The sequence below is a fragment of the Drosophila elegans genome, unplaced genomic scaffold (assembly GCF_018152505.1).
Source record: "Drosophila elegans isolate 14027-0461.03 unplaced genomic scaffold, ASM1815250v1 contig_476, whole genome shotgun sequence".
Classification (NCBI taxonomy): domain Eukaryota; kingdom Metazoa; phylum Arthropoda; class Insecta; order Diptera; family Drosophilidae; genus Drosophila; species Drosophila elegans.
In genome coordinates this window covers 22,548,309-22,567,105 of record NW_024545863.1, presented here as the reverse complement: position 1 = coordinate 22,567,105, position 18,797 = coordinate 22,548,309, and the positions used below count along the sequence as shown (strand labels likewise).

The following is an 18,797-nucleotide window of genomic DNA, read 5'->3' as shown; positions in this document are numbered from 1 at the left end:
TAAATTAAAATTTAATTGTTAATGTGTTAATCCCGCCATTTTTAACGTTTAAAGGCTTGCAGTTCTTTGCCGTAAATGCTAAAAAAATATTTTTTATCATTTTGAGTGAAGTGCGCAAGAACTGGAGTGGGAAGTTAACATTGTGCGAAATCGTGAAAAATGGTGCGATAAATATCGTTGGATATGGAAGAACACCGATTTTTAAAAATCGACTGGACAATTTATGACACCGATGTTGGTATCGATGTTTTCCCACCTCTACATTCAAAGATGGCGTCACTTTCTACGGTGTCTGTGTGAACGATTCTAGTTGCCGCTGGAAAAAATTCATAATTATCGCATAAAACGCACCTGCCGGCCGCCCAAATCGATCGAAAAGCCCACGTCCCCCACTGCGGCGCGATCTGCGAGTGAAATTGTGGCAGTGTGTGCACGGTAAATCGCCGAAAAGCGCAGCGCAAAAATTGCGAATCGGGAATCCGGATTTGAGGTGTGTGTGTGTGCGCTGCGTCGCTTTTTTTGTGTGCCCTTCGCCGTTTTCGCTGCATTCGCCAACTCAGTGTAAAGCAGACATTGTGCTAAATTACATAAATTTCAGACACTCTGAATAAACAGGCGAAAAGCGAGAAAAGGAAAATTCTACCACTCAGGGAGAGAGCGACAGAGAGAGCATCATTCAGAGCGAGCGAGAGGTCGATAACGATTGCCTTGTTTGTTATCGCCTCGATAGCAACAAAAAAAAGCGGCGTCCTTTCAGTATGACCCTGCTGCGGACCAACGGATTTCTCACCTGCAGTGTGACCGTGTGAGAGAGGGCCTGGAGAGAGCGCAACAACAGTTTTTGTGGTGAGTGTAGGCGGCGCAACTGAAAACGAAACTCACCACGCTCTCACCCAGAAATCTGGCACAGTGGTATCAAAATTTAAGCGAAATGAGTAATCGAAATAGGTGATTTCGAGTGCGAAATCAAACTTGAGTTTAGGGAAAAAAAAGTCAGTCAGATAAGCAACAATAACAATAGACAACACATACACCTTGAAGCTCTACTCATTTCTCTGGCTCATTTGTGTGTGTGCCGTTTCTCACGTATAGTATATACACATGTGGAAAAGAGAGAGCAAGCCGAAAAGAGAGCAAGAGTCGGGCGAAGGAAAAAAAATATCGTCACAATTGCCGTATGCCGCCTTGCTCGTCGGTTGGGTGCAAAAGATAAAGAAATTTATATACGCGCTTGATATAGAACGCTGTCGGTTTTTAAATTATTCTGCAGACCCGAAAAAATTGCAACTAAACAAAGCCCTCGTCGAGTGTAAAAAATTCAAGCCAATTTCCAAGGCGAATGCAAATTTTTCAAGTGCGCAGTAAGCGGCTAAATCCCCAGACGCAATTCGGAGTTCCCCAAAAGTTTTAATAAATAAATAAATATGTAATTACCCTCGCCAGCGGACAACCACATACACACTCATTCGTTTGGATTTCGTATGCATATATATTTTTTACTTATATTATTTTTAGAATATCGATTTTGTTGCCGCGTGCGTGTGTGTGTAAGTGGTTGTGTCTCTCTCGCACCGAGTGTGTGTGTGTGAAACATACATATTTATGATAAGTGTGTGTGTCAAGCAGTAAAATGTGTTAAGAATTATGTTCATATAGACACAAGTTACCTAATCTTACTGCAAAAAAATAAAGGAAAAAAGAGAATAATAGAAGAAAGGAATCAACAAACCGAAGTGAAGCGAAAAAAAGAGCAAAAACCATCAAAACAGCTGCGCTCTCTCACCTTTAACTCATCTTCTTCGTCTCTCTCTTCCCATTCAAATATACATTCTCCCATTTTCCCCATTCCCTACTCTCACACATGCAATTGTAAAAGATCTTTGTGTTTTTTACCGCATTTACATGTGTTGACCCCACTTGGACCCCGCCTCGTCTCCAACCTCCCGCCCCCTCGCGATGCATTGTGCAAAATTCTCTCGTGAACTACAGTTTTAATTCAATTATGTCAACTGCTATATACACACAACCACAGTGAAAACCCAGTAAGCAACGCAATAAGTATCTCTGGATTTCCGTGACGTAGACAAATGGGAGAGATATCGCTGAGAAACTGAGAAACCGATAAACAAAATCTGAGAAACCGAGAATCAAAAACTGAGAAACCGAAAAAGGTATGCCAAAACCAACGGAAGTTGGCCCACAACAAATTCGATTCAAATCGAAACCATTTTAGGCCAAAAGCTCGCTCCATTTCCGTTCAATGTTTAACCCTTCTATTGCTCACGTGACAAATTCGTAACCAAACAAATAGGGTCAAGTCTTAAAATTTGCTAAGATGAACTACAGAATCATAAACGTGCACTCAAAATTCCATTACCCAAAACAATATTTTCCGAATTGTTTGAGCAATAGAATAGTTTAGTTGTGTACCTATGCGCCCCAACATGTTATGAACATAATCTTTGAGACTTGAACATGAGTTAAAGGAATGTGTGTTATTCTGAATCTATTATATCAAAACATAGTACTTTCAATTTTGTTTTTAAGTATTGAAAGAAAAATTACATATTCAATTATATTGTGAGTTTTTAATAGTGGCTTTATTACGTTTCATTCTTAACCAATTTTCAGTTTAACCAAATATTAAAAAAACCTTGCATTTTGTCACCAAATTATATTACCGTTCATTATTATCTATGATTTTATTTTAAAAAACCCATACAACCTTTACAATTCTTTGACACTAAACGTCAATGAAATTTCTAAATAAACGATTTCGTAAAGGGTTAAGACAACCGAAGCTCAAACAAAGAACTGGTTCTAATTTATTGAGTGATTGCTGGGCGGCGGGGATGAAGGGGTTAAGTGGTGAGAGGAGGCAGGGGCCAAACCTGCTCGGCAAATTAACAAGTTCCAATTGATACATTACATACGTGTGGGGACACACGAAATTCGTCGAGCCTGCTCGAAATTAGCATAAATGTGTCAAAATGGTAAATCATTTCGGGTTCGGGCTCTCGCACTTACTTTTTTGACAGCCAGGTGCCCTGGAATCAAGCCATAATAAATCGGTGCACAAATCAGTTTAATTTCAATAATCTATAAGGTAGCCAATCACGCCCAGCGGAGAGTTCCCAAATCAAACGTGACTTGTGTGCATTTAAATGGTGAAGAAAACAAAATCACAGCTCGTAGAGCACTTCACTTTTCAGCGATATTTCCAGTTTCTAGCAGGCGATCGTTTTGTTGTTTGTCCAAGCGGTTTTGTCACCAACCGCCATTAACTGCTTTTCGCGTGTTTGTGTTGGTAAAGCACTGCTGGCCCACTGCGATTCGGCAGTTAACTTGACTTTGACGTCACAGGTTTGCCAAAAAAGGCTTGCACTTGAAAGAAAGATGCAGCGTAGAATTCATACTTCAAGTAAAATTTCGCAAGTGTTATGTAAACATATCATTATCATTAGCAGGTTGCGAAATGATAAATTTTTGTACTTGCTTTAGATGGAACCACTTAAAAAAGTTGTTGTATAAGCTAGAAGATTTTTGTTGATATATCTATTTTGTGCGGTATAGGCGTTTCGCTCTCGTTTTTGTTGTTTGGATTTGAATCCACAACAACTGACAAGATAAACAATTGTTCCCATTCTGTTTTCCTAATAACATTAACAGGTTTATTTGAGAGCTATTAACCTTTTTAACCTCTCGCATTGTTTATTTTAAAACTTAGCTTCATCATACTAATAACAATGGCACTCAGATTGGTAATACTAGCTTATACATGTAGATATTTAGCTCTATTTTTTAATGACCGATTTCTCTCGTTTTCAGTCTATTTCCTTGGAGGATTTTTTCTGAAATATTTTAACGAGTTAACCAAGGCAGTCAACCCAAATAAGTGCCATGCCAGCGCGTGTGCAACAATTTGTATGCTCACTTATTGTCTGGCCACTGGAGTTTTCACAATGAAGAGGAGAATGTAATGCTACCATAAAATGCCTCCGCATACAAATGTGCGCGTATGAAGCGCTCCTCCGTATATATCCCAGTGTCGGCTGAAAGACGAGCACTATTATAAAATTACCAAGCCTCTGGGGTATACTTCACCCTCCCCGGACGACCTGCTTTGCGACTGTTCACCTTTTTGCTGGCGATAAACGCACATTCTCCCGGCAGCCGATGTTAATTTTGATGCAGCTTTAACTTTTCTGCTTAGCCGCAGAAGTTAAAGAGCGTGCTCAGAGTCAATTTGCCTTTGCCTTTTCTGTGTAAGTTGACTCTTTCTCCGCCGATTTTCCTCTGCCAGCTGAGGCTTGGTAACCTCTTAATGACCACAAACACACTCGCTTCTGCACATTTCTGGCTGTCTGTCTTGACATAACTGACCTCACTTTTAGCAGTCTTATGTGTACGATGTGGTGGGCTGTTTTCCCTCACATTTTCTCCACCTCGTTATGTACGGATTGTTATTGCCTATGCCTGTCTCTTTTGAAACAGTTTCCCTAATTTCACACGGAAAAAAATTATAGATGATGGCCCTTTAGATTGGCATTTCTATAAGCAAAATTCTTGACAAGTTTTTAAAAAATTTCTGTATAATAATAAAGTTTTAAATAAAACTGATGTTATTCTTTTTCACGAGATGAGACCCGTAAAACTTTCATTCTCTAAAGAAATTCCCTCTTGCTTGAAGCTCACACACTTTCCTGGCTGCTCTAAAAATAAAGCACAGACCCATATTTCTTTCAACTCAGTTCTCATTGAATTGATTTACTCTATCTCGTCGTAAACAAAGGTATAAAATTGCAGCCAACTCCGATGATTCTCATTGTGTCGAATCCCTTCCCATGCATATCCGGTGAAAATATCTGTAAAACGTAAAACTCTCGACAAAATTTTCGACAATTTTTTTTTTTTTGCCCCACCGTCGTCCTCAAGTTTTTTTGTTTGACTTGAAAATATTTTCGTTATTTGCAATGGCAAGCCCGCCCGAAGCGAAACTACAGACTGGCCAAAGCTTTTTGTTTGATTATTTGTTTGTTTGTTCTATTGGCAATTGAGAATCGGCTGCAATGGAAAAAAATCAATTTTATTTGCTAGTTTGTTAGGCGAATGTATACGAGTATTTGTACAATTTTCGAAGCCAATGGTGGATAGAATATGTGTATTTGTGGGGGTATAACCTGCTGTACTCCAATGTAAACATCTTTCGCACACCGCAAATTAACGACCGTCTGAGTGGAGGGCAAATGTTTTTCTCATTATAATTAGACGATTGTGCCCCTCTGTCTGACTAGCTGACTTCTGCACTCTGCAGAAACGTTTACTGGGCTGAGCCCCAGTTTACGCCTTTGTTTTGCAAAATGTTTGCATATTTTTTACTTCGCACGCATCGCTAACGAGAGGAGCAATCAGCTGTAGCTGCCAGAAATGCACAAAAAAAAAAGACGCGAAATGAAACTATAAAAAGTCGATTAGACAAACTAAAGCTGGAATACGCTGCATTTGATCAGTAGAATTTTACTAAAATATGTTAGTTATTAGGTTGTACATTTCATTAAGAATTTTACGTTTTGTATTTGTGAATGTGAGCTCAGCTATTAAGTCATAGGATGGTTTATTATATTCAACAACACATTTTTCTATACAACTGTGAACCAAAGAACAATGTTGCATTTACGTCACAATTTTACCAGTGTATTTATTTTTCTTGGAGAAAAACACTGGCCAAATATTGATTTTTTGATTGCGGATGTGCCGGTGTTTCTATCTGCTTTAATTGATGATAAGAACAACCCGTTTTATTACTATCAGCAGGCTGACAGGTTCCCGTCAAATAGCCAAACTTTTAAAGATAAATGCAAGCAACAAATAAAATATTTTAAACCACATTTACTTACACGAAAATATATGGCATTCAAACATATTATTTAGAGAACTATATTTTTTAGTTCTGCTTTAATAAGTAGATTTTGTAATGGTCGATTTGCCAATTTTTGGCATTGTTTTATGACCTCATGCCGTTGAACAAACACATAATAATTTGACAATTTTAATCAGCTTACGATTTAATCGATATTGTTATTCATTGCAAACCTTGCTGCGAAAGTGTATGTGGTCAGCCAGAGTAGTCCATTAAGAAACATCTATATTTATTTGGCAGTCTAGCAGTCTTTACAAATATTTTCACATTTTATGTCAAAAGTTTTTGTTTCTTTTCTGCTCGCTGTGCCTTTCCTTTGCGTTTGCGGCTATTAATGACGTTTTTCATCGTACTGAATATAATTTTAGATGCGGGAAATTCGGTGCGAGTGAAAAATCTTTTTGCTGATATTTTTACAGCCAGCAGAGTGGCAGGGGGCCTTAAATAAATTTCCGTTTTAGCCATTTTCCATTTTCAGTGCAGTTTGGAGCGTAGACAATTTATTTTCAATAATATTCTTCATTTAATTTGTGTGTATTTATAGAAAAGTAAAATTGGGAAAATTCTTTAGCATGAAATCATTTGACCTTGAATTTCAGTAAAGTTCCCTATTTCAAACCAAATGGGCTCTATTATTAATCCAATATTTGAATGTTATGACCAAAGTGTCGTCATGGACAAAATCAATAAACAGCACTCTGAAAGCGGGGCGTCAGCTGCATCAATTAAATAAAATCGCATTTCACAATTAATAATTAACACTTGCGGTGCGCTGCCGTCACCACACAAACAATAAAAGATAGAGCATTTGAAGGAATTCCTCAGCAGGTGGCAAGCTTTTTCCTATCTTATCTCTTTCACCCTGAGATACATTTTCTCGTCTTTTGTTTCCACATTTTGCGCCGCTCGCTGTTTATGCGACATTTTTGTGCTGATTTTGATTAGGCGGCAGTCACGCCCACCTATACTCACTCGCCAGCCGCTTATCACAGCTCAAATCGCTTAATTAAAAAACACAAAGTGAAAAAAATAACAAAGAGAGAGGTGCGAGAAAAGGCTGGGCAGAGCAGAGCACTTTTCAATAGAAAATTTTCCATGCTTTGGCATTGAAATTGTAGTGGCATATATATTTTACTAAGTATCACATACGCAAATCTGAACACCAAACCTGTATATAAATATATATATAGAAATGCCTCTGTAGGTGGTGACGCTATAGGTAGGGGTATATTTCATTGAACTGAACGGCGTCTGGCGCGTGTTCTACAGCGAAATTTGCATTCTTTCAGTCTTATGTTTCATTTGGCTGTTTTCTTTTTTAATTAGTCAAAGGCTGTCGCATTCGCCGTGTGTCTTGGTCTTAATTATTTAATTAAATTGAGGAAACTGTTGTGACTGCTGGTGTCTGTCTCTCTCTTTGAGCTCCTCCACCTCTCTTTGCGCTTTGTTGGGTCTGTTTTCGTGCTTTAGGATTTCGTCATATGGTTTTGTTGCTCTTGACTGCTTTGGGCCCCTTATTTAATAACAATTCATAGAGCAAAGCCGAAACCAAAACAGTAATCCCCGCCTCGAACATAACACTTGTCGCTGATGCAATTAGTTGTGGGCTTGTGTATATTGTCAACTAATTTCGTGGCACTTTCTCTCTACCACCTATGCAATAGGTTTAATTAAATCTTACATAAAAACCAGAAGCACATGGTTAGTGCAGGGCTAGAAGTTGTGACAGATGTGGTAATTAAATTATAAGCGATCAGAGATGAGGTAGCTTGTTAATTAGAATCCCCACATTCGGTAGAAGATAATTTGTTAGATAAACTTTTTCATGCTCATGATACTTCAATCGAATTAATAAAAGGCATTAAAAGATATATAAAACAGAACCCAGCAAGTTATAGTCAATTTACATTTATTTTTGATTGGTATTAATGAATTTTGGTTGTAATAATTGCCTAATTCATTATTTATTCTACCCCATAATTTCTTTGTTTTTTACTTCACCTTGACTTTATTCAGCAAGTCCAAGAAATTCCAAGCCCACGAAACAAATAACAGCCTTTCTTCTACCAGAATTTTTCTATAAGCATTTGTTTAATTAAATACCAAGAACTTTTTCCTTTTACATAAGGGTCTCCTAGCGGAAATTCGCTTTTAGAAAATATAAAGCCCTTTTCCCTTGGTATACTAACTTGAAAGAATACTTGCCGCTTCATCCATTTTGCATTAAAGACAAGTCCTTGGCAAATGCATTGCACAAACACGTGCTTACACCCCACGCACTCGGTTAATAAATGCTCGAATGCGCAAAAGGAAAATATTGTGCACATTTTGCAACCCATAACTGCTGACGTACACTCTACGCTGGGTACACCAAAAATAGAAGTATAAAGTCGCGTCTATTTTTGTGACCCATAAGTGCTGGTTTTCCCACCTTTCTCCACTTTTCCTTTTGTCTTCGTGTCAATGTCGCATTGCGTGAGTTGGTTTCATTTGAACTTTGGCGAGGGGTTTTCACCATAAGAGGGGTTGGCGCCTCATTTCAATGAAATAACTTGGCAGAGCTGGGGCGATAGTGTGTGGCCAGCTAAGTGGGCTATCAATAAATTGAATCATGCTGTCAATTGAAATTAATAAAGTGCATGGGGAGCTGTTAATGTCGGGGGAAAGGCCTTGAACGTGGCTTTATGGCTTTAAAGTATGTGTGTGCGTCTGTTTAACCGATAAGAAAAGCTCCTCATTCAGCTACTCATTCATGCTGATGCATCTGTCTGATGCATTTTATTTTGCTGAGCTTTATTAGCTGACATTGGCAAATCTAAACCCTTTTTAGCCAAAGCTCATCTGTTATCTCTGCCACGCACTCGCACCCGCTCTCTTTCTCTATTTTTTGCGGACTCAACAAACATCAATCGATAGTTTGGCTTGCCATTGTGTTTGCCTGCCATCCAACTTGTCCGGACAACAACTTTTTCAATCGAGTTGCCAACTTTGTCTTCTGGCCAGCGTTTTTCCTCGCCTCCGGGATGTTTTCTAATTTAATTTATTACTGTTTCTGTTCATCTTTCGCTTGTTAAGTGTCTTGAATGTTTAATAACGTTTTACATGCTATAACAAGTTGTTCCGATTTACGCAGTTACTATTTTCCCAAAGTGACCCAATTCCCTTGGAAAATTCTTCTAATTTCGTTAGCTCTGGCCAAAAACTCTGTACATGCGGTGTGTATCCTGCGCAAAATTCAACCAAAACAAATCAAAAATGCAGCCCAGAAAAATGTCGAGTGGAGAAGCAGCGACTCTACCATAAAAAAGAATGAACAACAGCAGTCGTAGCAAAACCAGACCCTCGACGCTGACCACCCACTCGTGACATTTACAATTGCGTTTTCTTTTTTTTTTTTGGCGTTTGTCCACTGTTAAAAAAAGAAACCTTTCGAAATAAGTAATAAACATTTTTGGGTTTTGGGAAAAGTCAATCCCAAACTATGTACGTTAAAATTTCCATTTCTTTCTGAGAGCATTTCCGTTTCTTAAGGTTTATTTGATTTTGCAATTATTTTTCGATATTTAAAGAATTTTCTGTTAACTTAGCTTTATTTGAAATTTCATTTAATTTACACTTTTAGAAGCTAAAAACAAAAACAAAGTTTTTAATTTTTATTAAAATGACTTGCACATGAGGCATTGATTAATTTATCAGACTTTGCTTGAATGTAATTTTCATAAATAGAAATACTGACTCATTGAATTCCTAATTTCCATTTTCCAAAATAGAAAACTCTCAGGTACAATTTTGGTTGTTTTCAATGTGAACATATAAAAATACGCATAGCATGCGTCACTATTGACAGATAAATAATTTTCTTGATAAAAGTGTGGAAGATTTAATGTAGAATTGATAGTTATATTGAGTTGTTGATTGTTATAATGATAATATCAATTGTGTATTTATAAATCAATTTTTATACATAATATATACATTTTAAGTATACATATGTTTTTCAGTGTACGACTGTTGATGATGGTCGTCGTGGCTGCCTTGAGGGCACACGCTGAGCGGACCAAGTGCTTACATTGTGCAAACTTTCGCTTCTTTTGCAGCTGATGCTACTGCTGTTGCGGCTTAGTTGATGTTGTTGGCACGGCTGTTGATGTTGCTGATGGGGCTGGGGCATGAAATCTTATAAAACTTATTGTTCCATTTCCTTTCACTTTATGTAAATTAAACAGTGCATTATTCTTGTATATGCGCGAACGGGGAGAAACGCGAGTGTGTCGTCGGGGGTGGTGTTGGAGTGCGAGATACATGCAGATATTTGCATTTCGCACTTGGCACATGTGCTGTGCCAAGTTCTCTTTTTTGTTCTCCTGTTCTGCGTGTTGTTTGCGTTCCGTTTAACGAGGCAAAAGGGACGGAAAAGCTGTTGCATATGTAAACTTAATGGCTCCGCGCTGATTTGATTGATGCCATGGTATCAATTCAGGGACAGTGTGTATCCATTGCAATAAGGTCAAGGCTAAGCCCTTAAGCTCTTATTTTTACAGAAAATACGCAATGGATATTGTCAGCGGGCGATGATAGTAACCTATTTGGGCGAAATGGCAATATCACTTTTTGATTAAGCTATTAAGGTTAAGTGGGAAAACTTGGTTCAAGACTGTTTATTATTTAAAATCATATATTCCTGTGCAATTGGGGCAAGTCCACAGCAACAGGCTTTCATTGATGATTACAGTACCGAAATCAATTTCATGCTGGCAGCTTTGATGATTTCCCAAGTAAACGGGCACGCAATGAAACGCAGTTTATAATTTTTGCCACTAAACTCCGTGGCGGCCAAGTGCATGCCAGTAATTTGATGAATTCGGCGCGTTTTCATCTCTAGCATTTTCACTGTCATGCCTTGCTGGAGACGACTGGCTGAGTCTGAGATGGAGAAGATGGAGAATTCTCACCGACCATGAACTCATCTCTGGTGCGTTGCACAAAAGGATTTTGCCAAGTGCCCCATGTGTGTGAATGTTTTCGAGGAGGAGCATTCATGGACGCCGTTTACTGCGTAGTTTTTCCACTACAGTTTTTCCCCGCTTGAAAACCTCCGCATCGTCGTCTGCAGCCCCCAATTCCTTAGACACGTTTCAAGTACATAGCGAAAACGAAAACAGTGCGCATTATTTTCACACTGGAGAGGAATGTGACGAGAGAGAAAGTGGCAAAAGGGAAATTCTGCTTATCATCGTGTCACTTTGCATTACATAAAACAAAAAAGTGTGAGAAAACCCTCTGAGAAATGAGAACTTGTAAACTACTAGACATAGGTATGTGGGTGAATTACAATCAAAGAAATCGGGGTTTTTAATTGACAGCTCAGTGTCAATAACTAAAAAATATCAACAAATATTTGCAAGATTACTCAATGCAGTGGAATGGGGAAGTACGAAAAAGAAAGCTTCAAAACAAGGCAATGAAAATGGATGGGGGCTTCCCTAGAAGGCATCGTTTATGACAAACTAAACTAAATTCACAATTACAGTATTGGTTGCATTACCAGTAATTTGAATTTTTCTCAATTAACTAATAATTTAGCTAAACTAGTTTATTTTAATATGCGTTTAATTAAAACTAAAAATATTAAGACATTAATCTTCTTGAAAAGTTAGGATTTGGCAAAAGTTTAATGTCAGTTCAAAAATTGCTCTCATCTTGAATATTTTTTTTTAGCTTATTGATTATAGCTGGGAAACCAATAGACATGCGTCAAATGCATATTTTCGACGGAGGAGGGCAGAACGAGCTATAGTTAATATGGTTAGAACTGGCTGGTAATCACGAATGGCAAATAAAAGTTTATCAACAATATTAATAGTAATTAAAATTCTTATAGTGAAGATAGTGTGGTATTTTCTTCAATACTAATTTGCTACAAATAAAATGAAAATAAAATTGTTTAAAAGACAGGGTCAAATTTTTTTAAGTAAACAAATATTTTAGGTTAATCGGTTAAAACGGAAAAGCTGCTTCGATAAAGTAATTCAAACACCGCAATCGATAATATCGAACTTACTGTCGAAGCTTGGCCACCTCTTTTGTGCACGGGCATTTGGGGTGGGAAAATAATTTTCCCCAATGAGTGGGCGAAGGCTGCCAACTGTCGACTGGCGCTTAGTCATTAGATGACCACAACGATGACTGTGTTTTAGTGGATGGGCGGCGAAAATCTTATAAATGCCAGCAAAAAACAACAGGCAAACAAAGCAAAGCAAAAGAAAACAAAACAGCAGAGGAGAACCAAAGTGAATAGACGCGGCCACAAAGCGGACTTGTCTCATTATTTTGTGAGCCGCCCTGGCTATTTGTTATTGTTTTCTACGATGATATGCTGGGGAATTTCGCTTCCACTGCCGAGTAAATAATGTCATAAGGTCACACGCACAGGCACACATTAAAGGGGGAATACGCGGGCCTAATGGTCAGCCATTGTTGCTGCCCTTGTTGTTTTTGGTCATTTGTCTTGGGACTCTGGGCTGGGCACCGTTGATGGTTTTATATAAAATAGCATAATAAATGGCCACCCCAGGCCCAGTCCTCTAGATTCGATATCGCAGCCATATTAAATGTCACCCCGACGTTGACGTTATTTGCTTGCAGGTCCCGTCCCATTACGAAGGTGATTGAAACAAATTAAAGCGAAAAAACAGTGCAGAAATTCAATTATTAACAGGGCAACGCGTTGAAAAGCTTTGACCACCGTCCCTCAACGTGGAAAATGGTTAAAAAACTGCCTCCTGTCGAAGGCAGCTGTGTAAACTTTTCACTCTCCACTCGCACCCACTATCTCTCTCTCTCTGTCTCTCTCTATCTCTCTTACACTTTTTACCTTTTTGTGAGTTCCGGCTGGGTAACACACACATGCGTATTATGGTTTGCCAGACAGTGAGAAAAAATCAACAAAAGTGGGTTAGAAACTAGGTTAAATTGTCACATACTTTAATCTTTATAAATTTCTACAATAAAAATTTAAGTTAAACATGATGGCTTGGGCAAAGTTATGATTTGACCCTAACTAAAAACAGTAAAGGTAACAGAAATCAAATTTAAATTTATGCGATTTTTTACTTTTAATATTCTTATAATTTCGGAAAACTAAAATTGTATATTTGACCATAGTTTTCCTACAAATTGGATTGTTGTTGTTTACTGTTTTTGTTTTAATGTTAATACAAGTAACAATACTCAAATTAGCTTGTATATCAAGCCTTTCAAAAAACCTTTAAAAAATAGTTTTTAATTAATTAAAATGATGTTTTTTTTCTCCGTGCAAAGGACGCCCACGCGTCTCAATTTCCATTTCCACCGGCAGGCAGCTGGCCCAAGCGAAGTTGATCGAATTTACCTGTTTGTCACACATACGCCTTGTGGTCCCAGTTAATTTCTGGGTCTTTTATTTTCTGTTCTCTTGCATGTGGGTGTCGCTGTGTGTGCGACATGTTTAACATGTTTTCGCTTGGCAATCGACGGTGGGCAGTCGGCTTGACTTTGTGCATTTGTGCAAATTTGTGTGCCTAACTGGAAATACTGGACCAGTTCCGCAATGTCCTCGAAGTGAAAACTATGCAGCAGCCACACACATGTGGCATTTTCCTGCCTCAGCCAGCCATTTCCCTCAAATTGAAGTTGATTTCTCCCCCTTGAAACAAGCCATGCAAACGAATGAGTTTTCCCAGTTTGTGCGCGTCCTTCGTTTGGCTTCATTTCCGTTCAAGACGACAGTGGCATCTTGTTTCCCGTTTAAAGAAGGCTATGACTGCTTTTCATTTAATTTAGACGCCATGCTAATTTTAATTTAACAGTGGTCGTCCAGAAACAAGCCACAACAAGTTGACCACATTTGTGGAGTCTGCCAGACCCAAACGTCCAGCTTAAATGTACTTTTAGTTTTCGTGGTTTGCCGGGGAAAGTTTAGCTGGTGGGAATGGAATTCAGTACTCAACAATTGCTATACACCAATCAATCAATCAGGAGACAGATTGCAATTGCAAAACTTGCACAACTTGGACATTTTGCCTTCGTTGTTTACACAAAAAATGAGTATATCAATTTCAAGCAATAATACGTTTTTCTGATAAGAGAAACGTGTATTTGGTTCGAAAGCATTAATGGTCTTTGTTTCGAAACAATATCAACACTATAGGTTCATGTACAGCACGTTCCAATAGTCAAGATTTATTTAAACTTGCATTCGTTTTTAGATGCTTGTTCACCTTAGTTCTTAAGAATTTGTATGTTATGTAGTACATACTTTGTTATTAATATAAGATCTCACTGTAACATAGGTAGCTTATTCTAGTAACAGTAGGTTATAAAAGAAATACAATAACTAGGCATTTTTTTACTCAATAAAACATTTAAAAACAAGAAGGAAAGTAAACTTCGGCATGCCGAAGTTCATATACCCTTGCAGCTATTGCATGAATTAAATACTTTTGAAAACATTTAAATTATGATTTACCTGTGTATATGTTGTAAAACATTGAAGCTATGATGCTTTACAGCTCAATTATTAGATAGTTATTTTATATATTTTTATTATTTCTATGGGAGCTATATGCTATAGACGTCCGATTTTGATAAAATTTAAACCATAATTCTGAAATAATTAAACATTGCTATATGTCGAAGAACTAAACAAAAAATTAAAAAACAGAAAAGTTATAATTTTTTTTCATTTATTTTTCCGATTGTTCCTATGGGAGCTATATGCTATAGTCGTCCGATCCGGCTCGTTCCGACTTATATACTACCTGCAATAGAAAGACAACTTTTGGGAAAGTTTCATGCAGATAGCTTTAAAACTGAGAGACTAGTTTGCATATAAACGGACGGACAGACGGACAGACGGACGGACAGACGGACATGGCTAGATCGACTCTACTAGTGATGCTGATCAAGAATATATATACCTTATAGGGTCGGAAACGTCTCCTTCACTGCGTTGCAAACTTCTGACTGAAATTATAATACCCTCTGCAAGGGTATAAAAATACGATTTTGGGTGTAAATGCTCACCTTGGTTTTCAGTGTTGCCACAGTCCTCGTTATTTATCAGCTATCTGTGTTATCTCGTAACAAAGAAATCACAGGCAAAGCCATTATCTCCGAAGGCACACACACAAATGCACCTGCAAAGCCTACGATTAGATACACCTGAATGTTTCATTTTTATCAGACTATGGGGCTTTTTCGTGGCTTTCACTGCGATGTCAATTTTTGAGTAATTTTCACCGATAAAGAACTATCTACTTGACGAATCCCATATTTTTCTATTTGCTTGCAGTGCATGTGATGCCAAATATCCATCAGCGAACGCGGAGTACTATGTGAATGCAGCAATCAGCAGTTAGCCAGCAGCAGCTCTCTCTCTCTCTCTCAGTTAACCAAATTAACCAATTGATGTGCCATTCAGGAGCAGCAGCGCAGAAACAGGATACGAGCAACGTAGAAGCTAAGCGAGAGTATTATCAAGAGTCAGGCGCATCGCAAATGCAACAATCCCTCCAGTAAACAATACAAAATCCAACAAACAAGAAGCGAAGAAACAGGTGAGTGGCTGATAAATTGGCCTGACGAAGTCACCGTGAACTAATTGATTGCCCCACTTTATTCCAGTGTACATACAACTGTAACGAATTTAAAATCCAAGCAAGCGGTTAGCGGTTCTACGGAGTAACAAATTTCACATCCCCCGAGTCCTCGTCCGATAAATGCCAAGATAAGTCGCTACCGCTTTAACACCGCCATCAACATTACCCAGCAACAGAAGCTGATCCAGCAACTCCAGCAGCAGCAGCAGCAGGCGATTGCTTTTAAGGGGAAGAAAAACAAGCAGAAATTGCAGTTGCAGCAGCCGTTGCAGTTGCAGATTGGTCAGGAAACAAACGGAGGAGTAGGAGGAGCCGTTAGAACCGGAGCAGCAGAGCTGTTGGGCTTAACCAGAGGTGCCGATAACAATTGCAAGACGCCAAACTCAACCGCAAAAGTCGCCAACATAACACATAAAATTTTCGGTTGGCTACGCAAATCACGCAACAAACGGCCAGTCGAGATCCTCAACAGCGATTTCGGCGAAGACGGCGACGAGGGCGTTGGCGAGGGCAAAGGCCAAGGCGCAGGCGAGGGAGGAGGAGCAGCTGCCAGTACAGCTGGCGGTGCAGCCGATCAATTTTCAGTGGCAAGCGTTAAAAACAAAGCCGGCAAGCTGAATACCACACAGACAGCCACGGAGACCGCCATCGATTCAAACGAACCCAAATCTGAAAAGATGTCATCGGGCACGTTTGTGGATCGAATCGACCCGTTCGCCAAACGTTCGCTCAAGAAGAAGGGAAAAAAGAGTCAAGGTTCCTCGCGCTACAGAAATTCTCAGGATGTTGAGCTGCAGCAATTGCCGCCGTTAAAAGGTTAATATTCATTTGGGAATTTCACAAACATTATGGGCTACTAAAAATGTTATTACACCTCTCATTTCTTGCCAACAGCCGATTGCTCCAGCCTAGAACAGGAGGAGCTGTTTATACGGAAGCTGCGCCAGTGTTGCGTGTCCTTTGACTTTATGGATCCCGTCACGGATTTGAAGGGCAAGGAAATCAAGCGGGCCGCACTCAATGACCTTTCCACCTATATAACACATGGGCGCGGTGTGCTTACGGAACCGGTTTACCCGGAAATAATACGCATGGTAAGCATCCGGACTACCACAACACATTTTCTATTCATATTTACTTAACAATCATTTAATGCTTTTGCCAGATTTCATGCAACCTATTTCGCACGTTGCCGCCCAGTGAGAATCCCGATTTCGATCCCGAGGAGGATGATCCAACATTGGAGGCTTCCTGGCCACACCTGCAGCTGGTGTACGAGGTCTTCTTGCGGTTCCTGGAGTCGCAGGACTTCCAAGCGACCATCGGCAAACGTGTGATCGATCAAAAATTCGTATTGCAGGTGAGTCTAAAAATTAAGCGGCTTTAAGTTTAATTTTTTACTCAAACTGGTTTTTCAATAGCTGTTGGAACTGTTCGATTCGGAGGATCCACGGGAGCGTGACTTTCTGAAGACGGTATTGCATCGCATCTACGGAAAATTCTTGGGACTGCGAGCTTTTATTCGAAAACAGATCAACAATATATTCTTGCGATTTATCTACGAGACGGAGCACTTTAATGGAGTCGGTGAGCTTTTGGAAATACTGGGCAGGTATGTTTAACTGTGTGAAATAACCTTTTGCTTGGCTAAATGTTAATGTGTTCTTTGTTTTACCAATCAGTATCATCAATGGATTCGCCTTGCCTCTGAAGGCCGAACACAAGCAGTTTCTGGTTAAGGTCCTATTGCCGCTGCACAAAGTCAAATGCCTGTCGCTCTACCATGCTCAGCTGGCGTATTGCATTGTACAATTCCTAGAGAAGGATCCATTCCTTACCGAACCGGTGGTGCGCGGCCTGTTGAAGTTCTGGCCCAAGACGTGTTCCCAGAAGGAGGTCATGTTCCTGGGCGAGATTGAGGAGATCCTCGACGTGATCGATCCGCCGCAGTTTGTCAAGATCCAGGAGCCGTTGTTCCGCCAGATTGCCAAATGCGTGTCGAGTCCACATTTTCAGGTGCTTACACTACAGAAGAAATTTAAAAAGAACAATAAGGCATAACTTAACTGAAAACATACATTGTTTTCCAACCATTTACCATGAGTGCTATTAAAAGTGTTTAAAATTCTGGTTTTTCTTTCTTCAGGTTGCTGAGCGGGCTCTTTATCTGTGGAACAATGAGTACGCCATGTCGCTGATCGAGGAAAACAATGCGGTCATTATGCCCATCATGTTCCCGGCCCTTTACCGCATCAGCAAGGAGCACTGGAATCAAACCATCGTGGCGCTCGTCTACAATGTATTGAAGACGTTCATGGAGATGAATTCGAAGCTGTTCGACGAGCTGACCTCCAGTTACAAGGCGGAGCGGCAAAAGTAAGTTCGGAACCGGAACAGATGATGGACAATGCATAACCTGCTTCTTAACCACCTTTTAGGGAGAAGAAACGTGAGCGTGACCGCGAGGAGCTGTGGAAAAAACTGCACGAACTCGAATCCAATCGTTCTAGTGGGCGCACCGCCGGCGGCAGCGCTACGACATCGAACAGCGCAGCTCCCGCGGCGTCAACGTCCCTGCAGCCACCCAGCACCGCTGGCCTGAACTCTCATCAGCAGCAGTCGAATAGCAGCAGCAGCGGTAGCCTGTCCAGCGGCGGTGCTGGCGTCGACAATAATCCTGCGACCACAAATGCGAAAATCAAACAGGATAAGGCGGACAACTAAGCAAGCAACGCGAGGCGCGCCCGAAACTAACAATAAAACCAACATCAGTAAAAGCGTAAGCGTAACGCGTTATCCGATATCCGTTATCCGTAAACGGCAGAGACAACAACCACATCTAAAGGAGAAATAAATAGTTATACTAAACCACACATATGCTAAACTTTAAAATCAGAAAATATAAAACTAAAATGTATACTCGATTGACAAGACACCAACCAAGCAGACCCGCAGGACGCTTGGCCGGCTGTTGAAGGAGGTAGAACCGAAATCTGGAGCGGGAGCTGAATCAGATCCCTGAGCGTGTGTGTGTGTGTGTGCCGTACGGTAGCGGCATAAAAGAAATCTTTATAAATAATGTATCTTACAACTACAGCTACACACACACACACACTCACACACACACACACACGTGCGCGACACGTATAAATATATATTACAAAAGAAGAAAAATAATTATTAATTACGTTTAAGCGAAAACAAGTTGAATAAAGAGAAAACATGTTAGTAAGTGAAAA

General features: G+C 39.6%; 1 protein-coding gene across 3 annotated transcripts; it reads left to right on the top strand.

Moving 5' to 3' along the window:
- Positions 1 to 313: 313 nt before the first annotated feature.
- Positions 314 to 18,797, top strand: LOC108147185 (serine/threonine-protein phosphatase 2A 56 kDa regulatory subunit epsilon isoform). Of its 3 annotated transcripts, XM_017273531.2 has the most exons (10): positions 1,170 to 1,426; positions 2,033 to 2,171; positions 15,252 to 15,516; positions 15,584 to 16,374; positions 16,453 to 16,652; positions 16,724 to 16,918; positions 16,980 to 17,170; positions 17,241 to 17,574; positions 17,705 to 17,934; positions 17,997 to 18,797. In XM_017273531.2, the coding sequence occupies exons 4-10, from the start codon at positions 16,236 to 16,238 to the stop codon at positions 18,280 to 18,282; spliced, it is 1,575 nt and encodes a 524-aa protein (XP_017129020.1). In that variant the 5' UTR covers positions 1,170 to 1,426; positions 2,033 to 2,171; positions 15,252 to 15,516; positions 15,584 to 16,235; the 3' UTR covers positions 18,283 to 18,797. The 3 variants fall into 3 exon arrangements, with proteins under 3 accessions (XP_017129018.1, XP_017129020.1, XP_017129019.1); XM_017273529.2 differs by lacking the exons at positions 1,170 to 1,426; positions 2,033 to 2,171 and adding an exon at positions 314 to 846; XM_017273530.2 differs by lacking the exon at positions 1,170 to 1,426 and having other exon boundaries at positions 1,616 to 2,171.

What these genes read in the sequence shown, in the direction of transcription:
- LOC108147185 (XM_017273529.2), top strand. Translation starts at nt 16,236, where the DNA reads ATGTCATCGGGCACGTTTGTGGATCGAATCGACCCGTTCGCCAAACGT. An exon ending in CTTTTGGAAATACTGGGCAG is followed by an intron (nt 17,171 to 17,240) that starts GTATGTTTAACT and finishes TTTACCAATCAG; the next exon opens with TATCATCAATGGATTCGCCT. An exon ending in TGTCGAGTCCACATTTTCAG is followed by an intron (nt 17,575 to 17,704) that starts GTGCTTACACTA and finishes TTCTTTCTTCAG; the next exon opens with GTTGCTGAGCGGGCTCTTTA.